Source organism: Ursus arctos, unplaced genomic scaffold, assembly GCF_023065955.2.
Source record: "Ursus arctos isolate Adak ecotype North America unplaced genomic scaffold, UrsArc2.0 scaffold_11, whole genome shotgun sequence".
Taxonomy (NCBI): domain Eukaryota; kingdom Metazoa; phylum Chordata; class Mammalia; order Carnivora; family Ursidae; genus Ursus; species Ursus arctos.
In genome coordinates, this window is record NW_026622775.1 from 53396660 (window position 1) to 53423408 (window position 26749).

The window sequence follows — 26749 nt, forward strand, 5'->3', positions numbered from 1 at the left end:
TTATAATGATTTTTTATTATATTATGTTAGTCACCATACAGTATCAAGTCTCTTCTATCCAAGTGATGCAAGCTATCTTACTCAGAGCTAGATGAGAACAGGATAATTTCTCTCACTCCTCAGTATGGTCTACAAATGGGTTAGTTAATATGATTCAAAGCCAAAACAAATACAAAACAAAAATACATGTATCTCAACCTATTTTTTTCCACTTTCCTTTTTTTTTTTTTTTTTGATACTAAACTTCCCCATATATGTTTATCAACTACGTATGTTCAATCAACCAAAACCCTGGGTCTGATAATCTACAAAATATTATTTAAAATATAAAAACACAGCTACTAGCTCTATTTCTAATGTTCACTCAAGCAAATGTTTATTTTTAAAACACAAGCTTCAAAATACCACCAGTATGTCATTATTTCATTTTAATGCTATCATATGAGTGACAGTGTCACATAGTAGTTAGGAAATGGGGTTCAGGGGTCAGATTGCCTGGATCCAAATCCTGACTCTGCCACTTTGCAAGAATATGACCTTGAGTAGGAGCTTAAGCTTCTTAAGTGCCTCCCCTTCCCCATCTACTTGACAGGGTTATTGCAAAGATTAAATGAACTCATAACTGAATACTTAGAATAGTGACTGGATAGAGGGCACTCTAACTACTAGCTATTATTATGTCATGAGCTTCTCTCTGTCCGATAAATATGATATTTTTGACAAATGAGTATGTTAAAATCCTCTTTGAAAATTAAACTAAGTCAGTCTTACCAGGGCTTGGAAGCCTCCTTATAGCAATCTTTTTTTCTTCTTTTTTTTTAACGGGAGATAAATTGTAATTCAACAAGTTATCTCTCTCTCACACACACACACGCACACACACACACACACACACACACACACGATCCAAACCACCTTTATTGTAACTGGATGCACTGAGTATGACAAATTTAAGTGTTAACATCCATTTCATAGATAATTCTGATTTTTTCAAGGTTTATGATTCCATCATAAAAATTCATTTCCCAAGAAAGTTTGCAAATATATCTCAGCTTGTATGTCATTGTTTTTTATTGCCTGTCTTTTAGTATATTTGTCTTGACTTACGTTATTAGTGAAATAAAAAATATATTTTGTAGAATTATAAAATGCAGATTCCACAAATAACCGCTCTAGATAATAATAGTGAAATCACATGAAGTACAGCAGAAAGAAATAATATTAAAGGGGGGATTGGATGTGAATGACTGTTTCAGACGGCAGGCTAATACCAGCATTGATGACAGTCCCCAGCTAGGTCCACCCAGGTAGGTTCTCACCAGAGAGTTTGGCTGTTGTAGCTTTTGCTGCACATAAGAAGTCAAAAATGTGGAGACATAGCAAAATTCCCTAAGATTCCTTTATTAACATATCACAACTCATTCTTTAAAATGATTTCTATTTTTAAATGGCCCTACTTCAGGAAGTAGTATCTTTTGTAAGGTTATTATAGTCAATGTAAAGTAGAAATTTCTTTTGTACCAGACTTAGAAAGGAAGAATCTCTGGTTCTAATATTGTTGAATTTAGCAAACAAATCTCTTTAATATCATTATGATTGCATTGCACTTTATGTTTCTCTTCCACATCTTCCTTTCCCATGCATCTTTCCTGCTTTTCCTTCTCAAGTCCATAACCAGTTTATATATGACTTTCCCTTTTGGGTCTTACTAAGACCCCAGCTGAGTCTAATTATCAGCCGGTGCTGTTTTAAATGAAAACTTTTATTAACTGAAACACTGACTGCAAAGTCATTTGTTTTTAAATTTTGCACAAATAAATCTATGTCCTACTGAATGCACTTGAGTATATTTGAAAACTGGATGAAGTGACTTGTATCAACTGAAGAAATGTGTACAATAAAGTTCAGAAAGCCAAATCAGTAATCTAAGATATGTATCTAAAAATAAAAGGTGTTCTGACATAATCATGATCTCTAATTCACTTATTACTGACTACACTATTCTGTAATGAAATTAATTATTATATGAATTTTTCCATTACCTAAGCTCTCTTATTTAGTATTTTAAGAATCTAATAAACAATAAATATCATGTTGAAAGTGGAGTGATTATAAACATGTAAAGATTTTTCTTTTAAAATAATTAGATTCTTACCCTGATCGAAGGCCTTTCCTGGACTCCAGGTGTGGAAATAATCATCCTGAGGAGGAAAATAATGTGAATTGAGTGTATGTGACTAATTAAATTGTAAAGATTCATATAAAATCTAGAATAAAATATAAAATACAGAAGCTGAATACAAACCTCTACTTCCTGTAATGGCAAGCAGCAAATTATAAAAATAAATAAATAAATAAAAAATAAAAAAAGGAACAAGAGAAAAACAATAGTTATCAAAAGGGAACACATTGTTTACATGTTACAGAAATGTTTTTCAATAAATGTGTTCATTTTCATTGCAAGTCAATGTTTACTATAATAATTTAATTATATTTGGTTGCCGCTTCACCTAAATATTATAATGCAATACTTTCAATTGCAATTCAATGTGCAATAGAACATGCAGGTAATTACACTAAGCTAATAAGCTATAAAAGTATCTTACCAGTTTCTAGTTACACAACTTCATTTTCCACTAGTACAATAGCAAATGGAACCACCAACACAGCAACAAAAATATCAAGTCTGTTGTAGCCCATATAGTAGAAATAGACTTTATGCAAATCTGTCACATGATAATTGAATATCTAAGGAGTTCATCAAAATGCAATTGGAAGCTTGAAAAAAAATGCACACCTAATTAAATCTTGCCTAAAGTTTAAATCTTTAATATGGAAAAGAATCATTACAATATATTTATTATATACATTTAGTAAATATGACTATACAACACTAAGGTGGGGCAATGGATCCTGAAAAGATTTTTTAAAAAGCAAAACGCATTGACTAGCTTTACTGTATTTACTGTTTCACCACCCTAAAAACTTTGTAGATGAACCACATACATATCATATTTTATGGTAGATAAAACAGATTTAACTGTTCAAAGTAATAAGCTATATCATATTTTACAGTCAATAAAACACATTTGACTATTGAAATTAATAAGCTGTTTTCACTATAGTAAGAAAGAGTGGTACATCATGGTGAGGCTCCTTGACTAAACATCTCCTAACTCCACACTCGTAAACCCACTGAAGTCAATGTGTTGGAAATTAAGGAACCCAGGGAATCTAAAAAGGTCAAGTAAAGATTCTTTGAATCTTCTTTCTAACCTCTTTGCTAAAATCCCCTTCTGTACAAAGAGGAAAATGTAGCCCCTTTTAATTATGGAAATAAATACACTTCCAAATTAACTTATTCAAAAATTTTAAATTTTTGAAAAATTTTTCCTTATTGTGACTAAACACTCATCACCACCTTCTGCATTCCCACCTTACCAATTTCAAATGAAAGAAAAAGAAAAAAAAGAAAAACTTCAGAAATCATCTCTGTCAATCTTATATTTAGGTTGAGATAGGGTTATGTTAAGACAGTGGCATGTTATGGCAGTCTACACTGATAGGTTATGCAATAAATGACCTAAGATCAGATGAAGGGAAGATAACACCACTGGATAATTAAATAAATACTGATTGCTTGGGCTCTCTTTAAAATATCTTTGTAAAATATTTATGGGATGAGAGAATTCGTGGAAAATTAAGCTTTCAAATTAAATTCCTCCACTCAAGTCTCAAAACTTTGGCTGAGGATCACAGTACACTCGTTTAATAACTTTTATTTTCTTAAATTACATCTCAACTGTGTGGGGATGATGACCAGTACCTATTCCACGCATGAAGAGGAGTTGGAGTTTCTCCTCGAAGGATAACAAATCAAAACAAGATAAAACACAAAACAAAACTAGATTATGAGAATGAGTGGTGGATTTAGAGACAGAAGAACTTAAATTTAAGTCTGACTTTACCACTTATTAGCTGTATCACTTTACAAAATGATGTAAACTGGGGCACCTGGGTGGCTCAGTCAATCAAGCATCTGCCTTCGGCTCAGGTCATGATTCAGGGTCCTGGGATCGAGTCCTGCATCTGGCTCCCTGCCACGCAGGAAGTCTGCTTCTCCCTCTCCCTCTGCCCCTACCCCTGCTCGTGTTCTCTCTCAAATAAATAAATAAAATATTGAAAGAAAGAAAGAAAGAAAGAAAGAGAGAGAGAGAGAGAGAGAGAGAAAGAAAGAAAGAAAGAAAGAAAGAAAGAAAGAAAGAAAGAAAGAAAGAAAGAAAGAAAGAGAAAGAAAGAAAAAAGATGTAAACTTCAGATCCTGTGACTAAGGTTGGGAAAAAAAATACCTGCCTATCTGATAAAGGTGCTGTGGGGATTAGTTATAAAAAATATAAATATCTGCACAATATCTGACATAAAGGAGGTGCTAAAGCAGACTTGCTAATCAGAAGCACCAGGTTCACCTCTTTAGTATCTCCAAGCAACATCACCACTGGACAACCTTGCATTACTGCTATCAAAGTCCTTTAGTTTTTCTGGTTGCTTAAAAAGAACTATGAACTTCTCATAACATTTTTGAAAGTGAAAGCCCTTCAAAACCAAACATTAGATGCAGTTTTGAACTTTTTTAAAGGCTTCCATTTATGATTGTAGTTAATACAAGAAGGCAAGTTTTCTGCTACCACCTCGGACTCTTCTGAAGTGGTACAGCTATCATTGACATCCTCTAAGAAGATGTGGGTAAGTTTTCACCACCGTAGTGACTCCATCCATATAAATATCAAATTGAAGTAGAAGAAGGAATAGATGTGGGACTGATATCTTTAGCACTGAAGCTCAACAATGTGAAAGCAACATGCTTGATGCAACACACAGTGTTTGTACAGCATTTGTACAGATGAGAAGGAATTAAGAGATAGATGGATTGATATACATAGATAGATAGATAGATAGATAGATAGATAGATAGATAGACAGATAGATGGATATTATGGTAAAATATAACCTCAACCATATTTAAATAACTTCCTTCAGAATAACACAATCATCACATCGGTCAGAATGGTTAAAATCAAAAACACAAAAAACAACAAGTGTTGGCGAAGATGTGAAGAAAAGGCACCCTAATGTACTGTTGGTGGAATGCAAACTGGTGCAGCCTCTGTGGAAAGATTTAAAAGTAGAACTACACTACAACCCAGTAATTGCACTACTGATTATTTACCCAAATAATACAAAACCACTAATTTGAAAAGATATATGCACCCCTATGTTTATTGCAGTATTATCTACAATAGTCAAATTATGGAAGCAACCCAGTGTCCATTGATAGATGAATGGACAAAGAAGATGTGGTATATATATATATACAATGGAATACTAGTCAGTCATAAAAAAAGAATGAAATCTTGCCATTTGCAGCAACATGGATGGAGTTAGGGAGTATAATGTGAAGCAAAATAAGTCAGTAAGAGAAAGACATCATACAATTTCACTCATATGTAGAATTTAAGATTCAAAACACATGAACAAAGGGAAAAAAAGAGAGAGAAAGACAAACCAAAGAACAGACTCTTAACCACAGAGAACAAACTGATGGTCATCAGAGGGGAGGTAGATGGGGGAAATAGGTGAAGGGGATTTAGAGTGCACATCATGATGGGCATTGAGTAATGTATAGAATTGTTGAATCACTATATTGTACATCGGAGAGTAATGTAACACTGGACGTTAACTATACTGGAATTAAAATTAAAAACTCAATAAAAAAAAGTAACCAGTTTTATCTTATTTGAAGTATGCATTTTCTATGATTGCTTTACAAATCAGAATTCCAAATCTTGGGGGGAAAAAAGAATAACACTCTCATGTTGAGTTAGTTTGGGGCCATAGCTATCTAAAAATTTCAATCATAATATAAACCATGAACCTAGTTCTTTTGGGTAAGTCAAGAGCAATGTCAATGTATGGCCATTGTGGGGATCTGACATAGTATAGAAAAGCAAAGTAGTTAGTCTATCAACTATTTTTAGATATTTTTCTTTGTGTTCTCACATCACTAGACTTTTTTTTTTCCAAAAATGGTTTCACCTCATTAAATCTTAGGAATTTTGCCAGAATAAGAGATAAAAGTATTTTCACATTAAGTGTTCATTCAGGCACAATTTCTTTTGTCTCAAAAAGCTTTGTGTGACTATTGGTTGTTCTCAAGCTTCAATTTAGATAAAAAAAATAAGCCAACCTGGGATTTAGAAAACAACTGCAAGAAATGCCCACAGAGGATTGTGGGCTCAGAGGATCCAAACACATTGGGAATTAAGGAGAGTGTTTCTGGCCCCTGGTCCTCTTCATGGGAGGAGAGCCTGGGCCAAAAGTCCCACACTGAGGGATTCCATTTATTCCCAAGGAGCAAGTAAATCAGCAAAAGGTTTATATTTAGGGGAAATATAAAAGACAGGGAGATCCCTAACTTTTACCCTTTCGACAATGTTGTTTTTTTGATTCAAATCTCTAGAATCATAGCAAAGGTAAGTATAATAAGCTACTGCTCCACTTATTGACAGAAACTGGGTTAGCCTTTTTATATGTCCACAGAAGTAAAGACACAATGATGGCAATCATGTGGACCTATTCTGAGGAGTAGAAGATAAATTTCCTCGGATTTCTGTATTTTGTGATTATGTTCCCCAAACCCTCTTGTACAGAACCTCAGAATTTCCCTACTAACAGGAACTCATTGCTTACTGTGTTTCAATAGCTAAGCCAAATCATTAGGCACTGCTAGGTCTATAAGCTAAAAAATAGCAATGGAAATCTCCTTTTTCTTTTTGAAATATGTTATATATTATGACAAACTCATTTACACATTTCACCGTATGGTAGGAAGAATGCCTTGTCTAATAGGTAAGCCAATGCATTTCACAAAAGGGGAAGCCTCCCTGTGCAGAAATACTTAACACATGATTAGATCACAAGATAGAGTAAGTAAGCTTTGTCTAGATAAAAAGGAATTATCTATTTGAGACAAACTATCTGCTTCAGGCCCCCAAATGTCATATTTATTACCCAAGTACCACTCATTTTTCCAAGTGATGTCGTAGGACCCTGAAAGAATTCATTTATAACACTTTGGTGAGCCCTTTATTTTTTAGAAAGCACTTTATGCTCCCTGACTCACCACAGATTAAACACATAAATAAAATGAATTGTGCAAAAGGGCAGTGCCATTGAGCGAATTCCTCAATTGTCTCTGAAAATCTCTGCAGATTGAAGTTAAACTCCCTCAGAATATATATGGTCACTTTTACATTGATATACAAAACTTGTAATTTATTAATATCAGGGAAAGACAAACAATACTTTGTCTTAATAAATAAAATAAGGACTTTTAAATATTGGGACTCTATTTATATAGTCTCAACTATAAGGACATTAATTGAGTAAAACAGGGGCTTGAAGTCACTGCTCTCTTACCCTGTACCGGGAGTGGTTCTAAGCACTTTACTCTCAGCATCTGTAAGAGGTAGGTGTTTCTAATATCACTCCTACTTTATAGAGGAGGAAAATGAAGCAGAGAGAGACTCAGTTATCTACTCAAGCTTACACAGCAAGTTAGAAATGGTGCACTGGGTGTTATACGCAACTAATGAATCATCGAACTTTACATCAGAAGCCAGGGATGTGCTGCATGGTAACTAACATATTATAATAAAAAATTAAAAAAAATAAAACTAAATAAATTGAAATAAAGTAAAAAATATGAATTAAAAAAAAAAAAAGAAATAGAGGTGGGATTTGAACCCCAGAACTATGGCCCCGAGTCTGTATGCTTAAACATTTCACCATACCACAGATCAGCAACTATGGCCCATGGGCCATGCCCCACCTGTTTTATGACTGAAATGTTACTGGAACACAGCCACCACCATCTTTTTACATATTGTCTATGTCTGCTCAGATGCTTACCACAGCAGAGTGGAGTAGTCATGACTGAGACCAGAGGCCAAAAAGTTGGAAGTCCTGCCAAGCTGGTCTTATACTGAGAAAGACCCCTGCATGACTATCCTATACTGTGCTGCCCCATAAAAGAACATTTATTTAAAAGCGAGAAAACCATATTCAATGGAATACCTATTTCCGCTTAGGGAAACACAATTTTTTGAAGGAAGAAAAAGTGTTTACAGTGTTTAATGTTCTGGATCTATGTGATTTGATCCTCAAATCTTAAAGCTGATAAATTTTCCAAGTACTTCACTTCCTCCTTCTGACCATAAATATATCATCTACCTTTGGATATAATCTACAGGTGAGTAATCCATATTTTCAGCACGAGAAATCAAAATATATAATTTGGAACCAAGTAAGAATATGATTCTCAAAATCTTTAGGATATGTTATATTAAAAAAGTGCTTTAGAAGAAGGTTGCACATGTGTTTCTATATGACATCATGATCCTCAATTTCAAGTGGAAGCCAAGGGATAAATTAAGGTAAAATGCCTGTAGGTATCGTAAAAGTGCCTGTAATTCTAGAACACTTCTCAGCTTCGTAAACCAAAACTATAGTTATTGTACTCATTGGAGCAAAACAGTAAAATATTAATAGTAAAATAGTAGCCAATAATATACATAATAAAATATTCATGTTTCCCTATTTATTTCATATCCTTTTGGTATTTATAACAGCATTTTCTGAGTTTTCAAATTTGTAATTTAAAAAAACGACTTGGGGCGCCTGGGTGGCTCAGTCCTGAAGCCTCTGCCTTCAGCTCAGGTCATGATCTCAGGGTCCTGGGATCGAGCCCTGCATCGGGCTCCCTGCTAGGCGGGAAGTCTGCTTTTCCCTCTTCTACTCCCCCTGCTTGTGTTCCCTCTCTCGCTGTCTCTCTCTGTCAAATAAGTAATAAATAAAATCTTAATAAATAAATAAATAGACTTAACTAAATATTGAATATAGTACAAATATGAGAATTGTTCATCATATCAAATATAAATAAAAATAAATTTATATAATATGAAAATGTTAAACACATATTATCAGTGTGATATAAATCCTTAGCATTTATAGTCAATGAAAATGTAGTACTATTCAAAATATAAGCTAAATACTGTGTAAAATAAAGAAAAGTTAATCATAAATGAAAATAAACTATTATTTTTAGAATGTGCTATCTTAAACAAAATGTGTTAGTTATTTCGTTATTGAGTAAAGAATCTATTTCTGTGCTTTTTTTCTCTCTCACAGCAAAAATAAGCTCTTCAGATTAAGTAGTAGGGAGAATATATTTATAAATTAACTCCAGTAACTTCAACTGGGTCCTTTATCATGGTTAATACCTGTGACTACCTTTTTGAAAATATCTATTTTTAAACCGAACTGGAAGCTGTTTTGCTCATTTTGAATTTTCATTTTTGTTTTGAAGACAATTTTTTTAATTAGCTTCTACTATTATTATTATCATTTGATTTCATCACATATACATGGAGATTCTAATGCATAGCTGCTATTATCCACAGTAAGAGTGTTTACATTCCTAGCTCACTGGTTGGCAAAATCTTGGACCTAACGTATGGTTTATTCTGGCCCTACCAGCTTTGCTTTGTGACTAGTATCTTCTCTTTCCTTTTCAGCATTACAGAGAAAGACAACTTTGTAAAAAAAAAAAAAAAAAAACGAACATTTGCTCAATTAAAAAAATTAGTGTAATATATGTATCTTGGGGTTTGTCCCAATATTTAAGCTTTAGATTTCAGATGTAACAATAATACCATCAAAAACGTCAACACAGTAGTTTTTAAAAAATAGCCCAGTATACCAGAGAGTTACAGTCCCTAGTCAAAGATTATATGGAAGATAGTGGCTAAAAAACAGTCCTCAGGAATCCACTTGATTCCCTATGCACTGGTAGCAGAGGAGATACCTTTTGTCCTCTTTTTAAACAAGGACATATTAGTTGTCTATGGCTGCATATTAAATTATGCCACAATTTAGTGGCTGTTTATTCCGACAGTTTCCAAAGGTCAAGAATCTCTCACAAGGCTGTAGTCAAGGTGCCAACCAGGGCTACATTCGTGACCAAGGGAGGACCATCTGGTCTTTCACGTAGTTTTTGCCAAGTTTCCTTTCTTTCTTTCTTTCTTTCTTTCTTTCTTTCTTTCTTTCTTTCTTTCTTTCCTTTCTTCCTTTCTTCCTTTTTCTTTTGTTTCTTAAAGATTTTATTTATTCATTCGACAGAGAGAGACAGCCAGCGAGAGGGGGAACACAAGCAGGGGTAGTGGGAGAGGAAGAAGCAGGGTCCCGGCGGAGGAGCCTGATGTGGGGCTCGATCCCAGGACTCTGGGATCACACCCTGAGAGGAAGGCAGACGCTTAACAACTGAGCCACCCAGGTTCCCCCTAAGTTTTCTTGCTTTCCTAACCTTTGGACTGAGAGCTTCAGTGAGAGAAGATGTCTAATAGAGAAGGTGGCCTTTTTACAGTTAATTTCAGAACGGCGTCACTGTTGTACTATTTTATTTCTTGGAAGTGAGTCCCTAAGTCCAGCCCAAATTTACCACATATGGGGGTCACTGGGGGCCCTCTGGAGGTTCTATACCACAGTGGGGTGCTGGAAACTCTTTTCCTCATTTGACACTTCATTATTCTATTGTAAACATTTTCAAGGAAAGGACTTTCAAATCTCATCCATTCTTTAATTTCAGGATTCAGTAAACCTCGCAGTGTATGCCTGTACTACAGAGAAGTGCTTCAAAAACTATCTGTGGTGAAGAATCAGTTTTATTTTTCCAAATCTACTGCAGAACAAACCTTTTGTAAAAGACAATAAGACGAATTGCTTGAAAGCTGAAATAAAAACAGACACATAAAATACAATCCCAAATTCATTACTATTAGAGTTAATGTAATTTTTTTTCTCTCCAATTGCTATGGCATTTTTTTCAATCCTTATTCCCAATTTTTGTACCTCTTCCACACAGGCTGCCAACCAGCATCCAGCCATGGCCTATACCTTGCACAGCACTGATTGATGTAATATGGGAGATGCAGTTAGACACACGTCTCCCAAACTTCATGCATCTATGTGTGCAATTTTTTTCTGATAAAATGGTGTGAATCCAATGAATAATAAAATGTCACAACTTCAAATGTCTGAAAGTTTTTAGCTAATTTGGTAGTTGGAAAAAAATTACATTGCAATAATATTTTTCCTTATGACAAAGAAGAGAAATAAAGTCAACAACAATGTTTTGCTTCTAATTTGCATGTGATTTAGGACACACATCAGTTCATTCTCTCTTCCCTTAGACTACAGTTGTCAAAAAGCAAGAACTATCATAAATGCAACCATGGGAAAATGTGTTGGCACATTAAAACTTACATTAAAATAAATCACAATAAAATTTCATGACAAAGGTAATCTTATAAAGAGTTGTGCATTTTATAGCTCTAATTATAATAAACGACACAAAATAGAAAATTTTAAATCACCCTTAAGCTATACAATAGAAACCAATACAAAAATTATAATCTGCATGACTGCTAATACACTCTTCTACAATAAGCAATCTACAGAATAAACAAGTTTTTAAAAAGGGGCAAACTGCTTTTATGAGGTGTCCGCTAATTAAGTAAGCTCATGCCTCACTGTGAGACTTTTTTTCCACTAGGCAATATAATAGATAAAATATATAAATAGGAAGTCAGAAAAGGGTGACTTCAGATTTCAGCAGCCAAAAATTAAAAACTTCAAATTTATGGTCTTTTCAATAACTTAGAATGCTATTTGACACCGTTTTAGCACCCTACCAGCAAAGATCAAATTAGTTGTATCAAGTCCACACATAAAAAAAATGAGGTAAAATAAGACACTTGCATGTAAAAGTATGAAGAGAATTGAGTTGATATTCAGGAAATTGCATTAAAATATATCCATCAAAATCAAAAGAAAAAACAAAAAGTTGTATGGTTGAAATTCATCTTCATTATATATTAAGCAAGCCACTAAATAATATAGGCACTTTAAGTAATAAAATATGGTAATCCTCTGTATTTAATTTATTTTATGATTTAACAAAAATCAATTTGAAAGGAGAATAATTCTCAAGAAGTATGCATGCACGTATGTACAAACACATACAGTTTCACAATTCTTCAGCTTCCCAATAGCCCTACATTGCCTACTATTTTGCACTACAGCTATCTTATTCTTTAAAAAACACAAAAAGCTATTGCTCAAGTGAGGACTACAGGAATGAAACTCATAAGGAAATGCACAAGATGTTCTCACCTAATTGCACCTTGTAGCTCAAATCACCAGAACATTTTTAAGAGAACAAGATTCCATCTAGAATAATCTGATATAAAGCAAGAAATACTATGTTACATTGTTTTAAGTTGATAAAAAGAGAAAGTTTCACACATCTGAGATATAGAACATATAATTCTGCTTCTTTTTCCTTCTTCTGAACGTACACAAAATGAACAATTTTTTAATATGGCTCAATGGTAATGTTTAATATATAATGTCTAGTTTTATTGGTACTCTGTGCTCCTCATTTGTTCTTTAATAAGCCCCAAATTTAAGTAACTTTTAAATATTATGGAAGAAAAGATTATTCATAACTACTGTAATATATTTCATATATTTAGTTTCATTTTTTATTGTACTTAATTATTGTATCGAGTCCATTTATAGAAGGAAGCGAGGAAAAAAAGATGGGAGGAAATAAGGAAGTAAGAAGAGACGGGATGGAGAGAGAGAGGAGAGGAAGGGTGTTTTTAGGCAAATGTTATGTAACACTTTTTACGTACCAGGTATCATGGTAAATGGTACGATGGTACATGGTAGTTTGGCCACTGGAAGATGAAAATAGACACAGTCTCTCTTTTCATGTAACTGACAATCTATAAAGACACAGTCACGGTAGGAACATAATGTAGCTACATACAATGTGTTAAATCTGTGTCATCCTGATATAATCGGGGTCAGAGTACGTAGCCTAAGAACTGCAGCTTGAAAAATGGCAGAGATGTGTCATGCAGAAGCACCAGCAAATTAAAAGAGATGTAGGTAGACACAGGAAAGCACAGAAAAGTTTGAAAACTAGTAGTTCAGAATATGGGATCATAATGTAAGTGTGTATCGATGTGGGCCAGACTCAGTTATAATTGTGTGTGTGTGTGTGTGTGTGTGTGTGTGTGTGTGTGTGTGTGTAGGAGGATCGGGTATGTTAGAAAGGAAGGGTGATGGAGGGGGGTGGGACAGTGATAGATAAGGTAGCCAGGCAGATAAGCAAACTCATAACCAGATTTGCTGCTGCAAGATATTTTTTTCCTTCACTTGCAGGTTCAATGCCAGTCTGAATGTCTTTGTCCCATGGATTCTAAAACATTATGACATTGGTATATTTGCATGAGTCCTTAATACCTACACAGAGTCCAGAATCATAGAATAATAACAATAATATTCACCATGATCTCTAATAAAGTAATTACTCTGTGCCAGTCACTATTCAAACATTGTAATTATCCTGTGATATAGGTATAATTCTTTACCTCAATGTACAGATGAAGAAAGGCTATGAGACTAGTCTCCCAGCCGGGAACTGTCAGACGCCAGACTCAAACCCAAACCACCTGCTGCTGGAGTCCATTCTCTTAATCATTTTTATTACGGTTCAATTTCCTAAGCTTTAATTTTGTTAGTTAATTTCCAAACGCAAGTAGCAATCTGCTATGCAAAATAATTTAGGAATTCCAACCTAGTAATAAATAAATCAGGGAGCAAAATAATTTAGGTTGGAATTGCCATATTATTTTTGCTCTCTGATTATTTATTATTTTCCAGTTCTAAGGGAGAAGGTAAAATCAGTGAATAAATTAAAGTGTCATTGCCTTCCTGGAGTTTAGAATCTGACTCTGGTGCTATTACATAGTACAGTTCTATATAATATCTATAAATAACAGAGAGGTTCCATAATCATTGGAAAGATACCTTTTGTTTTTCTAAATTTATTCTATTTTGATATTTACACTGTATTATTTGTTTCCCCAAATGGCATTTGGGCAAATGTGAGGAAAAAAGAAAAATCTACCTTAGCTTTCGTAAGAGTATATGTGCAGAAATCTTAGATGCGAGCTCAAAAATACTGTCAAATATGAAGAGGAAACACTTGTGAATGTCTGGAGTACATTTTAAAAACACAAAATTAAACCTGGTTGCTTTCTTCTACGAAATGTGCTAGTTTTCAAAAGTTTCAAAACTATTAATGACTTTTCAAAGCTTCCCACAAAATTGTTTTGTCAGTATTCATTCATGAGGAACGACCTATATCCCTTGAAGGAACCTAATTTATGCTCCTTGCAGTGTTTTCTTTGAACATTCTTGGATTTAATTATCTGGAATAAACTGTTCCTCTTGACAAGAAATACTGTTTCTTGGTTTTATTCCATGTCTATAGAAATTTAGAAGTAAGATCCAACATGGAAAGAAGGGGGGGGGATCTTTATAGACTAAACAAACCAAGAAAATAAATGTCCATGGAGCATGGTGAAAAGAGCCATTTCCTTAGTTTTAATCAGTGATTAGATGCCAAGAACACATAAGAAAAAAAAAAATCAAATGCTATTATAGCCAGTTTCTCTGTGTTGTGTGATTAATATTGCCAGTCAATTGAATCTTGTAAGCAGTTGAGAATGTTGTTAATTACAGTCCAGGGGAAAGCAAAGTCAATATCAAACACTTTTAAGCAAAAGTAAATAGGATTTTATGGTGTTGGTAACAGCGATATGTTTTGAGCAGTGTTGAGCTACTTCATATATTAGCATAGCTGTTCTTGGACTTAGTGATATGATACCTGAAACGTACTCTAATGTAGGTATTAAATTAGATCAGAACTGTGTTTGTCAGTTTCAGGGTGGGAGGACATATGCGCTCTAAAGATAAAACAATTCAGACAGTTGAAAAACTGAATAGTTAAAAATCACTGTAATGAAGAAGGTAAGAGAATCTCTCTGGGGGACCAGGTAATCCCTCACTTAGAAGGGCTCTTGCAAAGTGCGTCGATGGCAAATTCTCCTTTTACAAATGTTTTCCTCTCCTACAATTTCCTCAGCCTATTTTTCATGTTTCCACCCTTAGATATAACCATATATGTCCCTAAAAGTTAATTTCTTATGGTAAGATATTCCACATTCTCAAGTGGAAAAGGGCAGTTTCCCACCAGTGTAGTTCCAATCTAGTTACCTATGTTCTGTTGTACTAGGAGCTATGGAAGTGAGATAGTTTAAGGAGGTCAAATGACCCTGGGAATGCCACCTGCAAACAAGTTTCTAACACTCCCAGTAATTTGTTAGTTGGATTGATAAACTCTCCTTTTATATTGCAAATGTCCCCTGAGTGCATGCGATCAGTCATTCCTAAAAAGCAATTACAGTAATGTTAGCAGTACTAGATTCTCAGTAATGGGAATGACCTTTCCTCCCATGCCTGCACCAAAGGGAAATAGAAAGGGCAAGGGAATTTCATAAGTCATTCTTAGGAGAGCAGAGCCCTGGAAAGAAGTCTAAGTAGAGTGTGTGGAAATCCATAGGGCAGTTTGAGGGGATTGGGTTAAGTGTGAGATACAGAAGTGTAAGTGAAATGGCAAAAATCTATCATCTGCCATGCAATTTTGTCCCCAGTTTTGGGAATAAAATCATACCATTTACCTCCACCTATCTGACACTGAAAAGCAAGCTGTGATTACTTCCTGTCAGTAAGGATAGGTGGAGGCACCCACGTGGAAAATAGAAAGGAGTCATTGTGATTTCTGTACTCTATGCCACTTCTTGTCTTGTCTTGATGATGATACCCTGTATTCTAGGCAATTCTTGGAAGCTCACCCCATAAGTGTCTGTTCCTGCTACTGCTCTGGCTTTTGGGGCAACATGGTACAGCAGGAAGTTTAGGAATGATATAGCCACGGATAAAATGTCTAGTTCCACAATTAACTAGTGAAGTACACTAAAAAAGCTACACACCTTTAGCTTCAATTTCTTCAAGTGAAAAACTCTGGATAGTATCACTTTTACAGGGCTTTGTGGGTATTAAGTAAGAGAACATGAAAATATACCAAGCTCAGTTTCTGGCATTTAATGAGCTCTCAAATGAATAAAGCCTTGCTCTTTCTTTTGGACTCCCAAATAATTTTAAATTAAATATTGTCAGCACTCGCCTGACAATGAAAGTTAATACTTTCATAGCTCCAACTCACAGTTCATTCATTCACTCACTCGCTCACTCACTCACTCATCCATAGAATTGTTGGTATATTAATATGTAAGATGTTAATGTCAGTTAATATGGAAAAAAAAGACAACATTATACTATATAGAGCCCCTACTCTCCAAAAAACTTTTCTTTAAAAAACAAACAAGAGCAGAAAAGTTCTTTCACCGCAATTGCATGCTCTGTCAATTAACTCTCTCTCTGGAGAATTTGAATGGGAACTGTATGGAGAACTAAACATTTGAAAGCAGTAACACCAGTGGGAAAACCTGAAAGAGAGAGGCAATGACAAGCCAAAGTTAGGAGAAAGCCAAAAGGATGCATAAGCAAAACCTATGACTAATATAAAGTCCTATGGCTAATATAAAGTTTTGAAGGCAAAAGGATATGTACTGAATACATAAAGCAGTGGGATCAGAGAAAGAACAGAACTGAGTCATATTAAAAGTAGGGGAAAAACAAAACAAAACAAAAACAAACTGAGGAGCTCCTGTCTCATCCTGAATGACATTCCTTTCCAACCAACCTTCCTAAAACAAAATGTAGTATGGTTCTTCCTCCTCCCAAGAACTCCCTGTGTGTCTTTCTTATCAATACATGCATCTCCACATTCAATATCTAATACTTAAGATACCAGAGGATTTTCTATCATAACAAACAAAAGTCTTATAGATAAATCATCTGAATGTAATTTAAAGTACTTTGGTAAGAATAGTCTGAATCACAGATAACTTAACTTTCGTATAAGCCCTGGGGCTGATTAGTTAGAATTTGAATTATCCTAAACAAGAATCAACAATGGAGGGGCAGCTGCGGACTCACTGCAGATTTTGAGATGAAAATCTACACACTCTGAGAAACAAACTGAGGGTTTCAGAGGGGAGGGGGTGGGGAAATGGGATAGGCTGGTGATGGGTAGTAAGGAGGGCACATATTGCATGGTGCACTGGGTGTTATACGCAAGTAATGAATCATGGAACTTTACATCAAAAACTTGGGATGTACTGTATGGTGACTAACATAACATAATGAAAAATTAGTAAAAAAAAAGAAAATATACATAAGATAGTTCATTAATTACCATAAGTTATTCATATGCCAGATAGAAAGTGCATGAGCCCTGGGGTGCCTGGGTGGTACAGGTCAGGTCGACTGAAGGGCCCACTCTTGGTTTCAGCTCAGGTCATGGTCTGGGGATCTCAGTGTCCTGTGATGGAACCCTTAATCCAGCTCTGCACTCAGCACAGTCTGTTTGGGATTCTCCTTTCCCTCTCCCTTTGCCCCTCCCCCCACTCATTCTCCCTCCCTCTCTCTCTCTCTCAAATAAATAAGTAAATTTAAAAAAAAAAGAAGAAAGAAAGAAAGAAAGAAAGAAAGAAAGGAAGGAAGGAAGGAAGGAAGGAAGGAAGGAAGGGGAAAGGAGGGACGGAGTTGGGGTGGAAGGAAGGAGGGGAGGAAGGAAGGGACAGAAAAAAAGAAAACACAAGACAGTACTAACATCCAGAATTTACCTGACTTGGTCTTCGTCTCAATATCATTGCATACTTCTCTAACTTACAGTTAAGGCATATTGTTCTATAGGATATTAACAATCTCATAAAACATTTGCTTCAAAGTCACTGTACCAACTACAAAATGCAAAATATCTTCCTGTCTTGCTAAATGAATGACTGCTACTTCCTTACTAATTACAGCTGTATCCTCCCTCTAGACTATTCTCCCTGTAGGTAAGATCTGTTGAAATACACAACCATAGAGTTGCCCCCACTTCGAGACAACACACAATCCAAAATCAATCTCTACTTCCTTAGACCCTTTCTAAGAGTACCCAGTCAAGGCCAAATCCTGATCAGTATCTTCATGACACCCTCTTACGAAAATACCCAACAGTTTCCCACGGGGTGTATTCTCCCTTGCCATAATGAGTAATAAACCCAACCTGTTCAACTCTCGGTGTTCCTGATGGTGCTTGGATGACGCACACTGGCAGTTTCCTTCTCAGTACACCCATCTGCGTAATAGCCAAGTATACAACCTGGTCTCTGTATGCAGAAGCTGTTAAACTTTGGGAAGTACTGTATCACCATTTTGTTTGTACAAGACAAGCCCTCCATTTCAGATTCACTGTATACTTGTATTCAGGGCAGGCCAAGCTTAGGACTTTTGCTAGTAAAATTGTCTACTTGAAACCCTCCAGTCACACTGGGGTATATAATTCAGCAGAGTCTTAATGGGTCTGCATGAATGATGTGAAAAGCCATTATCAAAATGTATCTTAAGATTAATTTCAGAAAGATAGCAATAATCAAAAAGAGTAATAGAAATTCACAAATTCTTGGTTTTCTTTGTTCGTATTTTTCTGAATATCAGTTATAACATGAGGGTCCCAGAAGTTAATTTCTTTCACTGCAGGGCATTTAAACCTAAATTGCTACATTATTTTTTTTTCAGCTAAAATCATTAAATATTAAATAATGCATCACGTGAGCTAGGCTGTTTTCTATTGATATGAAATGTCTGTAACTTGGGTGGCTAACAGGGGAGTCAGATGTTTTCCAAGGTCACTTCAAGTATGGAGAACAAATCTATTTGTGAAATTTAGAACTTAAAAAGATTATTATGGTATCATTAGGTTCAAGTTTCATGTGCTGCTAAATGTACCTGCACAAGAACCCAATATCAGGTTTCTAAATTTTCAGTTTAGTTAAAAGTTGTTAAAAGATATTTGAATATTCTGGAAATTACAATATCTATCAGCCTGCAATAGGAGAGACAGGTAACATTGGTTCTACCAAAGAAATGACTGCATATTTTTCTTCCTCTATCATTTTTTCTCCCTTTTAATTTTTTTTCTGTAATATTTTCCTTTTTTATATATCTCTCATTTATATTTCTTTCCCCTCTGAGAATAAGCCCACCACTGGTACTCTGTGTCACTGCATAGCCCTGAGGTTAGTACACTGATGTCAACGAAAATCTGCATAGAACTTGCATAGTGCGGAAGGATTATCTTGACAGCTGCTTTTATAATCAGCCTTACCTATGTGGACTTTGTGGCCAAAAATGTCATAATAATTACTAGTATGGCTTTTGGTCTTGAAGTTGTCCTAAATTCCCTTCCATAGGAAGCAGGAAGTCTTACTGTGACCCATATTAAAGGAGCATAGGAAGTGCCTTGAAGTGCCTACCCTCATGATAATTCTCTCTACGTCTTGGTATCTTTGGGGAAAGTTAGAATAAAAACAAATATAAATTACACATTTATTAGGAGTAATCAGCAAGAAATTATAATTTTAAAACCCCATACTAAGATGTTAAACTGTGGCAGTGGAGTTATAAATACATCAACAATGAGGATAATCATAAATAGGGGCCTATTACATGACAAATAACTCGTAGGTACAAACAGCCCTTGGGAGTTTGGCTTGGCAGTGAGGGCCTTATAAATTAAAGAATCTTTTTTTTTTTTTTTTTGCCTCTCTCTCACTGCTTTTGTCCAGGGGGATTCAGGGTGATTAGTTTACGTGACTGCAAGCTTATATAAGACAATCATGTGACATGGTTAACAAGGACCTCAATAAAAACTCTAATTCCATCTAATGCAAGGAAGCAAAATGTCAGGATTAAAGGAAGTAATAGCCACAGTTCCTTCTTCCCTGGTCTCATTGTAGAATCCAGGAAAGCTGTCCTATGAAGAATGACTATATGAATTTGGATGCTCATCTTGGAAGAAAAAAAGAACCCGGAAGAGAAGGAAGGGCACCTAGGTGGCACAGTCTATTAAAGGGACTGACTCGGTTTTGGCTCTGGTCTGATCTCAGGGTCCTGAGATCTAGCCCCACGTTGGGCTCCGGGGTCAGCGTGGAGTCTAAGTTTCTCTCTCCCTCTCCATCTGCTCCTTCCCCCACTCCTGTACTCTCTTTCTCTCTCAAATAAATAAATAAATCTTAAAGACAGAAAGAAGGAAAAAAAATGAGGGGAGATAGAGAAAAAAAACACAAAAGACAGTTTCATTCATTATTAAATTGTTTATCAAACTGTACAGAACTGTGGCAAGTACACAGAAAGTTGTATCAGCTGTTAAAAGTCAAGAGTTAAATTTAGACCAAGATTTCCACGTTCAGTTTCAATGTTCTTTCCATGGCCATTTCCAAGATGTATGATGGTTTTAAAATCAAGCAATCCTAAACTGAAATATGTACATCCTAACTTAAAAGTGGTTTGACGCAAGGGGTGCCTGCATGGCTCAGTTGGTTAAGCATCTGCCTTTGGCTCAGGTCATGATCTAAGAGTCTTGGGATCGAGCCCCCTGTCGGGCTCCATGCTGGGTAGGGAATCTGCTTCACCTCTCCCTCTGCCCCTTCCCCTGCTTGTGCTCTCTCTCACTCTTCCTTTAAATAAACTATTCAGATTACAATGATAATGCAGAAAGGAAGGACAGAATAGGATATGTGACCTACCTGGATATTAGAAAGTATTTAAATTCTCATTGGAAACTCTATCTTTACATTTCTTTACCAATATATTTAAGTGATTCTTTTATCTATTATTTAATAAATATAATAAAATGGTAAAGTTAATGCTAAGGTCATTGGTTTTAATATTTTCTCAAGGACTATAGGAAATGAGACTCTACCATAATAGTACATCAGAAGAATTTAATTTCAGTTCTTGTTTTGTTATTGTAAAATGAGCAACATTAATTACATCATAGTTTCATATAATACGCTCATTTACTGAAGTGAGACCTAAGTACTCAGTACTCTCCAGTCACGAAAGAGCAACCAATAAGACATAACAGAGGTTAAAACAAAAGGATGCTATAGTGAAAGTTGAAATGGATTTTATTTGTCATCCTTTTATATATGAAGTAGACATCTGCTTTGGAATCAAATCATTCCGAATACAGTTCTGAGTTTTGTCAACTCTGACAGGCTCTGTAACTTGGAAAGTTACCTTATAATTTCTGATTTGTCGTTCTCACAACGATTAAATGGGAATAACAATCTTTTTTTTTTATTTCACAGGATTTTTGTGAGAATCAATTGTCCTTTATCATCCCAAGTACTGAGGAAATGTCATTAAAATTGTCACCATTTTTCCTGTTTAGGATGGAAGGATTCACCTTCCACATGTGTTAGTCATCTGCCACATTGCATCTACATCTAATTTACTGAACTGAAAAACTCCTAGAGACTAACAAGTTTCATTCTCTTCATATCCTCTATATTCCCTAGCGCAATGTCATACACAGTTGATTAAGAAATATTTGATCACTGAATCAGGGAATGATATAACAAGCAGAAACTCTTTCAGATAAGACTTATAACGAATTCAGAAATTGATACATACTGTGGGTGTTACTAATAAACGTACATTGTTAGAATAAACTACCCAGATTACAATAATGATGCAAAAAGAACAGAATTTATTTGACCTACCTACATGTATAGGTATATAGTTAAGAAACACTTTCTTAAACAAATTTATCCAGGTAACTTGTTGCACATCATTTTGCTTATTACTTACCTAATGGATACTCTGATCCAAGGATATTTATGTAAATTAATATTTTAACTCATTTAATAATCATAACAAACCTAGAAGGTATAGTGTTACTATTATTTCTGTTCTATGGATGAGAAAATTGCAACATAGAGATTGAACAGATAACATGCCCAAGATCACAGAGCTTGATTTCAGAGCCAGAATCTGAATTTAGGCAGAGGATCTTCAGTTTCTGCTTTCCTAACCATTATACTATGATGTAATATTTCAAAAAAAAAAAAAATGTAGCATCACTACCCTCTCAAAATACAGAGTGTGATTCTTCTGACTTTTGCAATAAATATATTAAGGTTACTGGAAGAACCACGGATAGGAAATTTACTTTTTCTACTATTAGTGGCAACAGAACATCCTTTATCCACAGATCTTATTCCAAGAACATCTCTGTTCCTTTTCCCTTAGGTGCTTAAACAAATCTTACAACATTTCTCACAAAATAAATGTTGGGAACCTTTCAGTCTCATTTAGAACTGCTCAATGGTGAGTACATGCCATCTGAGACTGTTCCTGCCGTAAATCGCCCCAGGTTATTGACTTTATTTCAAGTTATCATATATAAAGTAAACACCATTATTGACATGGAAGATACTTCATTTTCTCATGTTTCATTTACTTTCCACATACTAGGGAGCTAAAATGGCGTTTCATGATACAATCCTGGAACACACTGCTTCAGAATATTGCTTATTTATAATCCAAATAAAAGCTTTATGCTTTTAGCTATCACAACTGCACTTAATAAAATCAGTGATGTAAGTATAGATTGTTTGTTTTTCTTTTCTTTCTTTTTTATTGTCTTTTTTCTGTTGGATTTTTATGGAATCAAAAGCTAATAGTATACACTACCAACACATAGACACTAAGGGAATTTTTGAATGATGTCATTCAAGAGGAAGACAAATTATTCCAGAAGAAATATTTCAGAAGCAAAAAAGAAAAATGGCTATTTTCTTAATTTCCCCTAAGGATGACATATAACTAGTACCACTTGAAATGTGTTGCAGAAAAATTAACATGTAATGGATCCCTTAAGACATTCACAAAGTTTAGTTCAAATGAAATCACCTGGAGGGTTTTAAAACACATTTCTGGAACCAACCTTCAGTGGTTCAGATTAAACTGGTCTTGGGGGCACCTGGGTGGCTCAGTTGGTTACGTGTCTGCCTTCGGCTGGGGTCATGATCCCCGAGATCGAGCCCCACATTAGGCTCCTTGCTCAGCAGGGGAGTCTGCTCCTCCCTCTCCCTCTGCCCCTTACCCTGCTTGTGCCCTCTCTTTGTCAAATAAAAATATAAAACAAACCAAACTAAGCCAAAATAAAATAATAAACTGGTCTTGGGCAGGGCTTGAGGATTTATATTTCTTCTAAGTTTCCAGGTGATACTGATTCTGCTGTCTGTGACCTCGCTTTGAGAGTCACTGCTTTACGATTTTGGAGTTTCATCTTATCTTGGAACTCTGCTGAGGAAAAGCCATCAAACTTTAAAAAATTTTTCTAACCATGAAGGAAACCATGTAGGCTGTCTTGCAAATAAGACCTTTGAAATATTTATATTACCTGAATGAATTATTTGCATTTTTAAGGTCAATTCAGGCATTACAACTTTTTGCATTTTTTAAAAAATTCGTTTTATAGTAGCTGTTAACTACATTTGATAATGATTCATACCTTCACAGCTCTTGCAGTTGTATTAAGCAGGTTATAAATATGTCATTTAGTTTTGGTCTTTTAAATATGTTGCTATGCACTAAAGGATGAACTGTTTCTTTTGTAGTTATTGTTTGTATGTCAAAAACCAAGCTTATTAATTTTTTTCAATAATTTAATTCGTTCAATAAATACATATTAAACGTGTACTTAGTTATTAGGTGCTGGTGTTATATAAATAAAATAATAATAAATAAAACCTTCTCATATGTAATTTACAATAAAGATTAAAAATAACTTTAAAATATAATATTTGAAGGGCACCTGGGTGGCTCAGTTAAGCATCTGTCTTTGGTTCAGGTCATGACCTCCGAGTCCTGGGATAGAACTCTGTTTTGGGCTCCTGCTCAGCCGGGAGCCTGCTTCGCCCTCTGCACCCCATCCCCCCACCCCCACTCTTGTGTGTGTGTGTGGACTCACGTGTGCAAGCTTCCTCTCTCATAAATAAATAAAATCTTATAAAAATATATATAATATAATATGATTGATATAATATAACAATATAATATTTGAGGTAGCATATTTGATAAAGCAGACAAAAAAACAGAAAGGAAATAAAAAATGTCTGGGATGTTACAATTTCAGATAAGATGTCTAGGGAAGGCTTTCCACAGAAAGTGACGAGTTAAGGCCTCATGAGTTTCATCTTACTTTTGAATTTTAGTTTGCCAATAGTTATTTTTTTCTGATTTTTAAAAACATCAATTTAGAACTACCATACGATGCAGCAATTACACTTCTGTATATCTACTTGAAGAAAACAAACATTAATTCAAAAAGATATAAGAATCCCTATGTTCATCGCAGCATTATTCAAAATAGCCAAGATATGGAACCAACCTAAGTGTCCACTGACAGATGAATGGACAAAGAAAATGTGATATATATATATATATATACGTATATATATATATATATACGTATATATATATATACATATATATATACGTATATATGTATATATGTGTATATATATATGTATATATATATATACGTATATATATATATATACACACACACACACTACTCAGGCATAAAAAAATAAACAAAATCTTGCCACTCGTAACAACATGGATGGACTTTTAAAAATATGTCAGATAGGGAAAAATATCATGTGATTTCACTTATATGTGTAATATATACACATATCAAAAAACAACAACAACAAACAAAAGAAAAAATCCAGACTCACAGATACAGGAGCAGAGTGGTGATTGTCAGATGGAAAGGGAGTTGGGATGGGTGAAGCGGATCAAGAGGTACAAACTTCCATTTATAAAATAAGTAAGTCATGGGGATATAAAGTACGGCATGGAACACAGTTGATATTATTGTACTAATTTCATATGGTGACAGATGGTAACTAGACTTGTGGTAAGCATCTTGCAATGTCTAATCAGTGTGCTGTACACATGAAGCATATACTATTGTATGTCAATTATGCTTCAATAAAAATAAAACAGAGTATGCATTAGTGAACTGCTAATTGCTATTCTTCCCATTTTAATGATAGACAAGGGAACTGAGGCTTAGAGTGATGAGTAATTTGCCTAAAGAAACAATGTTAGACAAGTGATAGAGCTGAGATTTGAACTCAGATGTATTTGACTAAAGAGTTCTTTAAAATCAAAATCTGCGGGCTTCAGAGGGCGGGTGGGGGAATGGGATAAGCTGGTGATGGGTATTAAGGAGGGCACGTATTGCATGGTGCACTGGGTGTTATACTCAACTAATGAATCATCGAACTTTACATCAAAAACCAGGGATGTACTGTATGGTGACTAACATAATATAATAAAAAACATTAAAAAAATAAATAAAATAATAAAATAAAATCAAAATCTTCAAAAAAATTCAAAAAGTAACATCTTCCATTTCCATGACAGAAGTAAAGGGGCTCCTCTATGGTGAATGGTTTTAATCACATTGTATTTTAAATGTTTATTTAGTTGTGCCCCCAACTAAATAATGAATTCCTTAAAGGCAGTCAGTGTTCCTTTTGTCTGTATCCACAGTGCCTAGAGCAGTGTCTGGCACATTGTAAATCCTCCATAAATGTTTACTGAATGAAAAAACAATCAAATTTGTTTTGTTTTGTTTGTTTTCTAATTCCTTTAACCCTCACATGATACAGAAGTTATTTTTTGATTGGTTATTTCTGAAAATTTGCATGCCTTTTTTTTAAAGGATTTATGTATTTATTTGAGAGAGGGAGAGAGAGCGTGCGTGTGCACATGGGAGAGGGGCAAGATAGAATCTTCAAGCAGACTCCCCACGGGGGCCTACTCAGGGCTGGGGCTGGATCTCAGGATACTGAGATCATGACCTGAGATGAAATCAAGAATCCAATGCTTAACCAACTGAGCCATCCAGGCACCCCACCCCTGTTTATTTTTTCTTGGAAATTTTACATGCCTTTTGTTTTTTATTATTATTATTTTTTACATGGCTTTTAAACAAAGTCTAAAGTTGAGGTTTTGGCAGCTTCTGCCCATGATACTTGATTCTACTCATTCAGTATATTTGGGAATTTTTAAATCCACATTAAAAAAATAAAATCATGAATGTTTTATTTTGTCAGGTTTATCGAAGCATAATTTACATGCATAATGTTCACTCTTTTAAGTTTATAGATCAATGAGTTTTATCAAGTATATGCAGATATGTAAATACTACCACTATCAAGATACAGAGCAGTCTGTTACCTGAAAATGTTCTCATAGCCCTTTGTAGTCATCTCCTTTCCCTAGGTCTAGGTGACTCTTGACTTGTGTTTTGTCTTTTCGAAAATGTTATTAAAATGGAATCATAGAGTATGTAAACTTTCAATTTAGGCATCTTTCTCTTAGCATATACTTTTATTTTATTTTTTTTTAAAGATTTTATTTATTTATTTGACAAGGAGAGACAGCCAGCGAGAGAGGGAACACAAGCAGGGGGAGTGGGAGAGGAAGAAGCAGGCTCCCAGCAGAGGAGCCTGGTGTGGGGCTCGATCGCAGAACGCTGGGATCACGCCCTGAGCCGAAGGCAGAGGCTTAACAACTGCGCCACCCAGGTGCCCCTCTCTTAGCATATACTTTTAGGCTTCATCCATATTATTGTATGTGTCACTAGTCACTCTTTTATCTTTTTCATTGATATGACTAATATTCAATTATATGTGTGTACCACAATTTATATATCCATTCATCAGCTGAGGGACAT

The 26749-nt window shown here is 35.0% G+C and overlaps 1 protein-coding gene across 2 annotated transcripts in view; it reads right to left on the reverse strand.

The window, feature by feature from the left end:
- SPOCK3 (SPARC (osteonectin), cwcv and kazal like domains proteoglycan 3) overlaps positions 1-26749 on the reverse strand; it is a 447127-nt gene that overhangs the window by 300211 nt on the left and 120167 nt on the right. For both annotated transcript variants that reach the window (XM_057310163.1, XM_026485616.4), the window contains exon 3: positions 2156-2201. In XM_057310163.1, coding sequence (XP_057166146.1) covers positions 2156-2201 — 46 coding nt within the window. The remainder of the gene's footprint in view (positions 1-2155; positions 2202-26749) is intronic.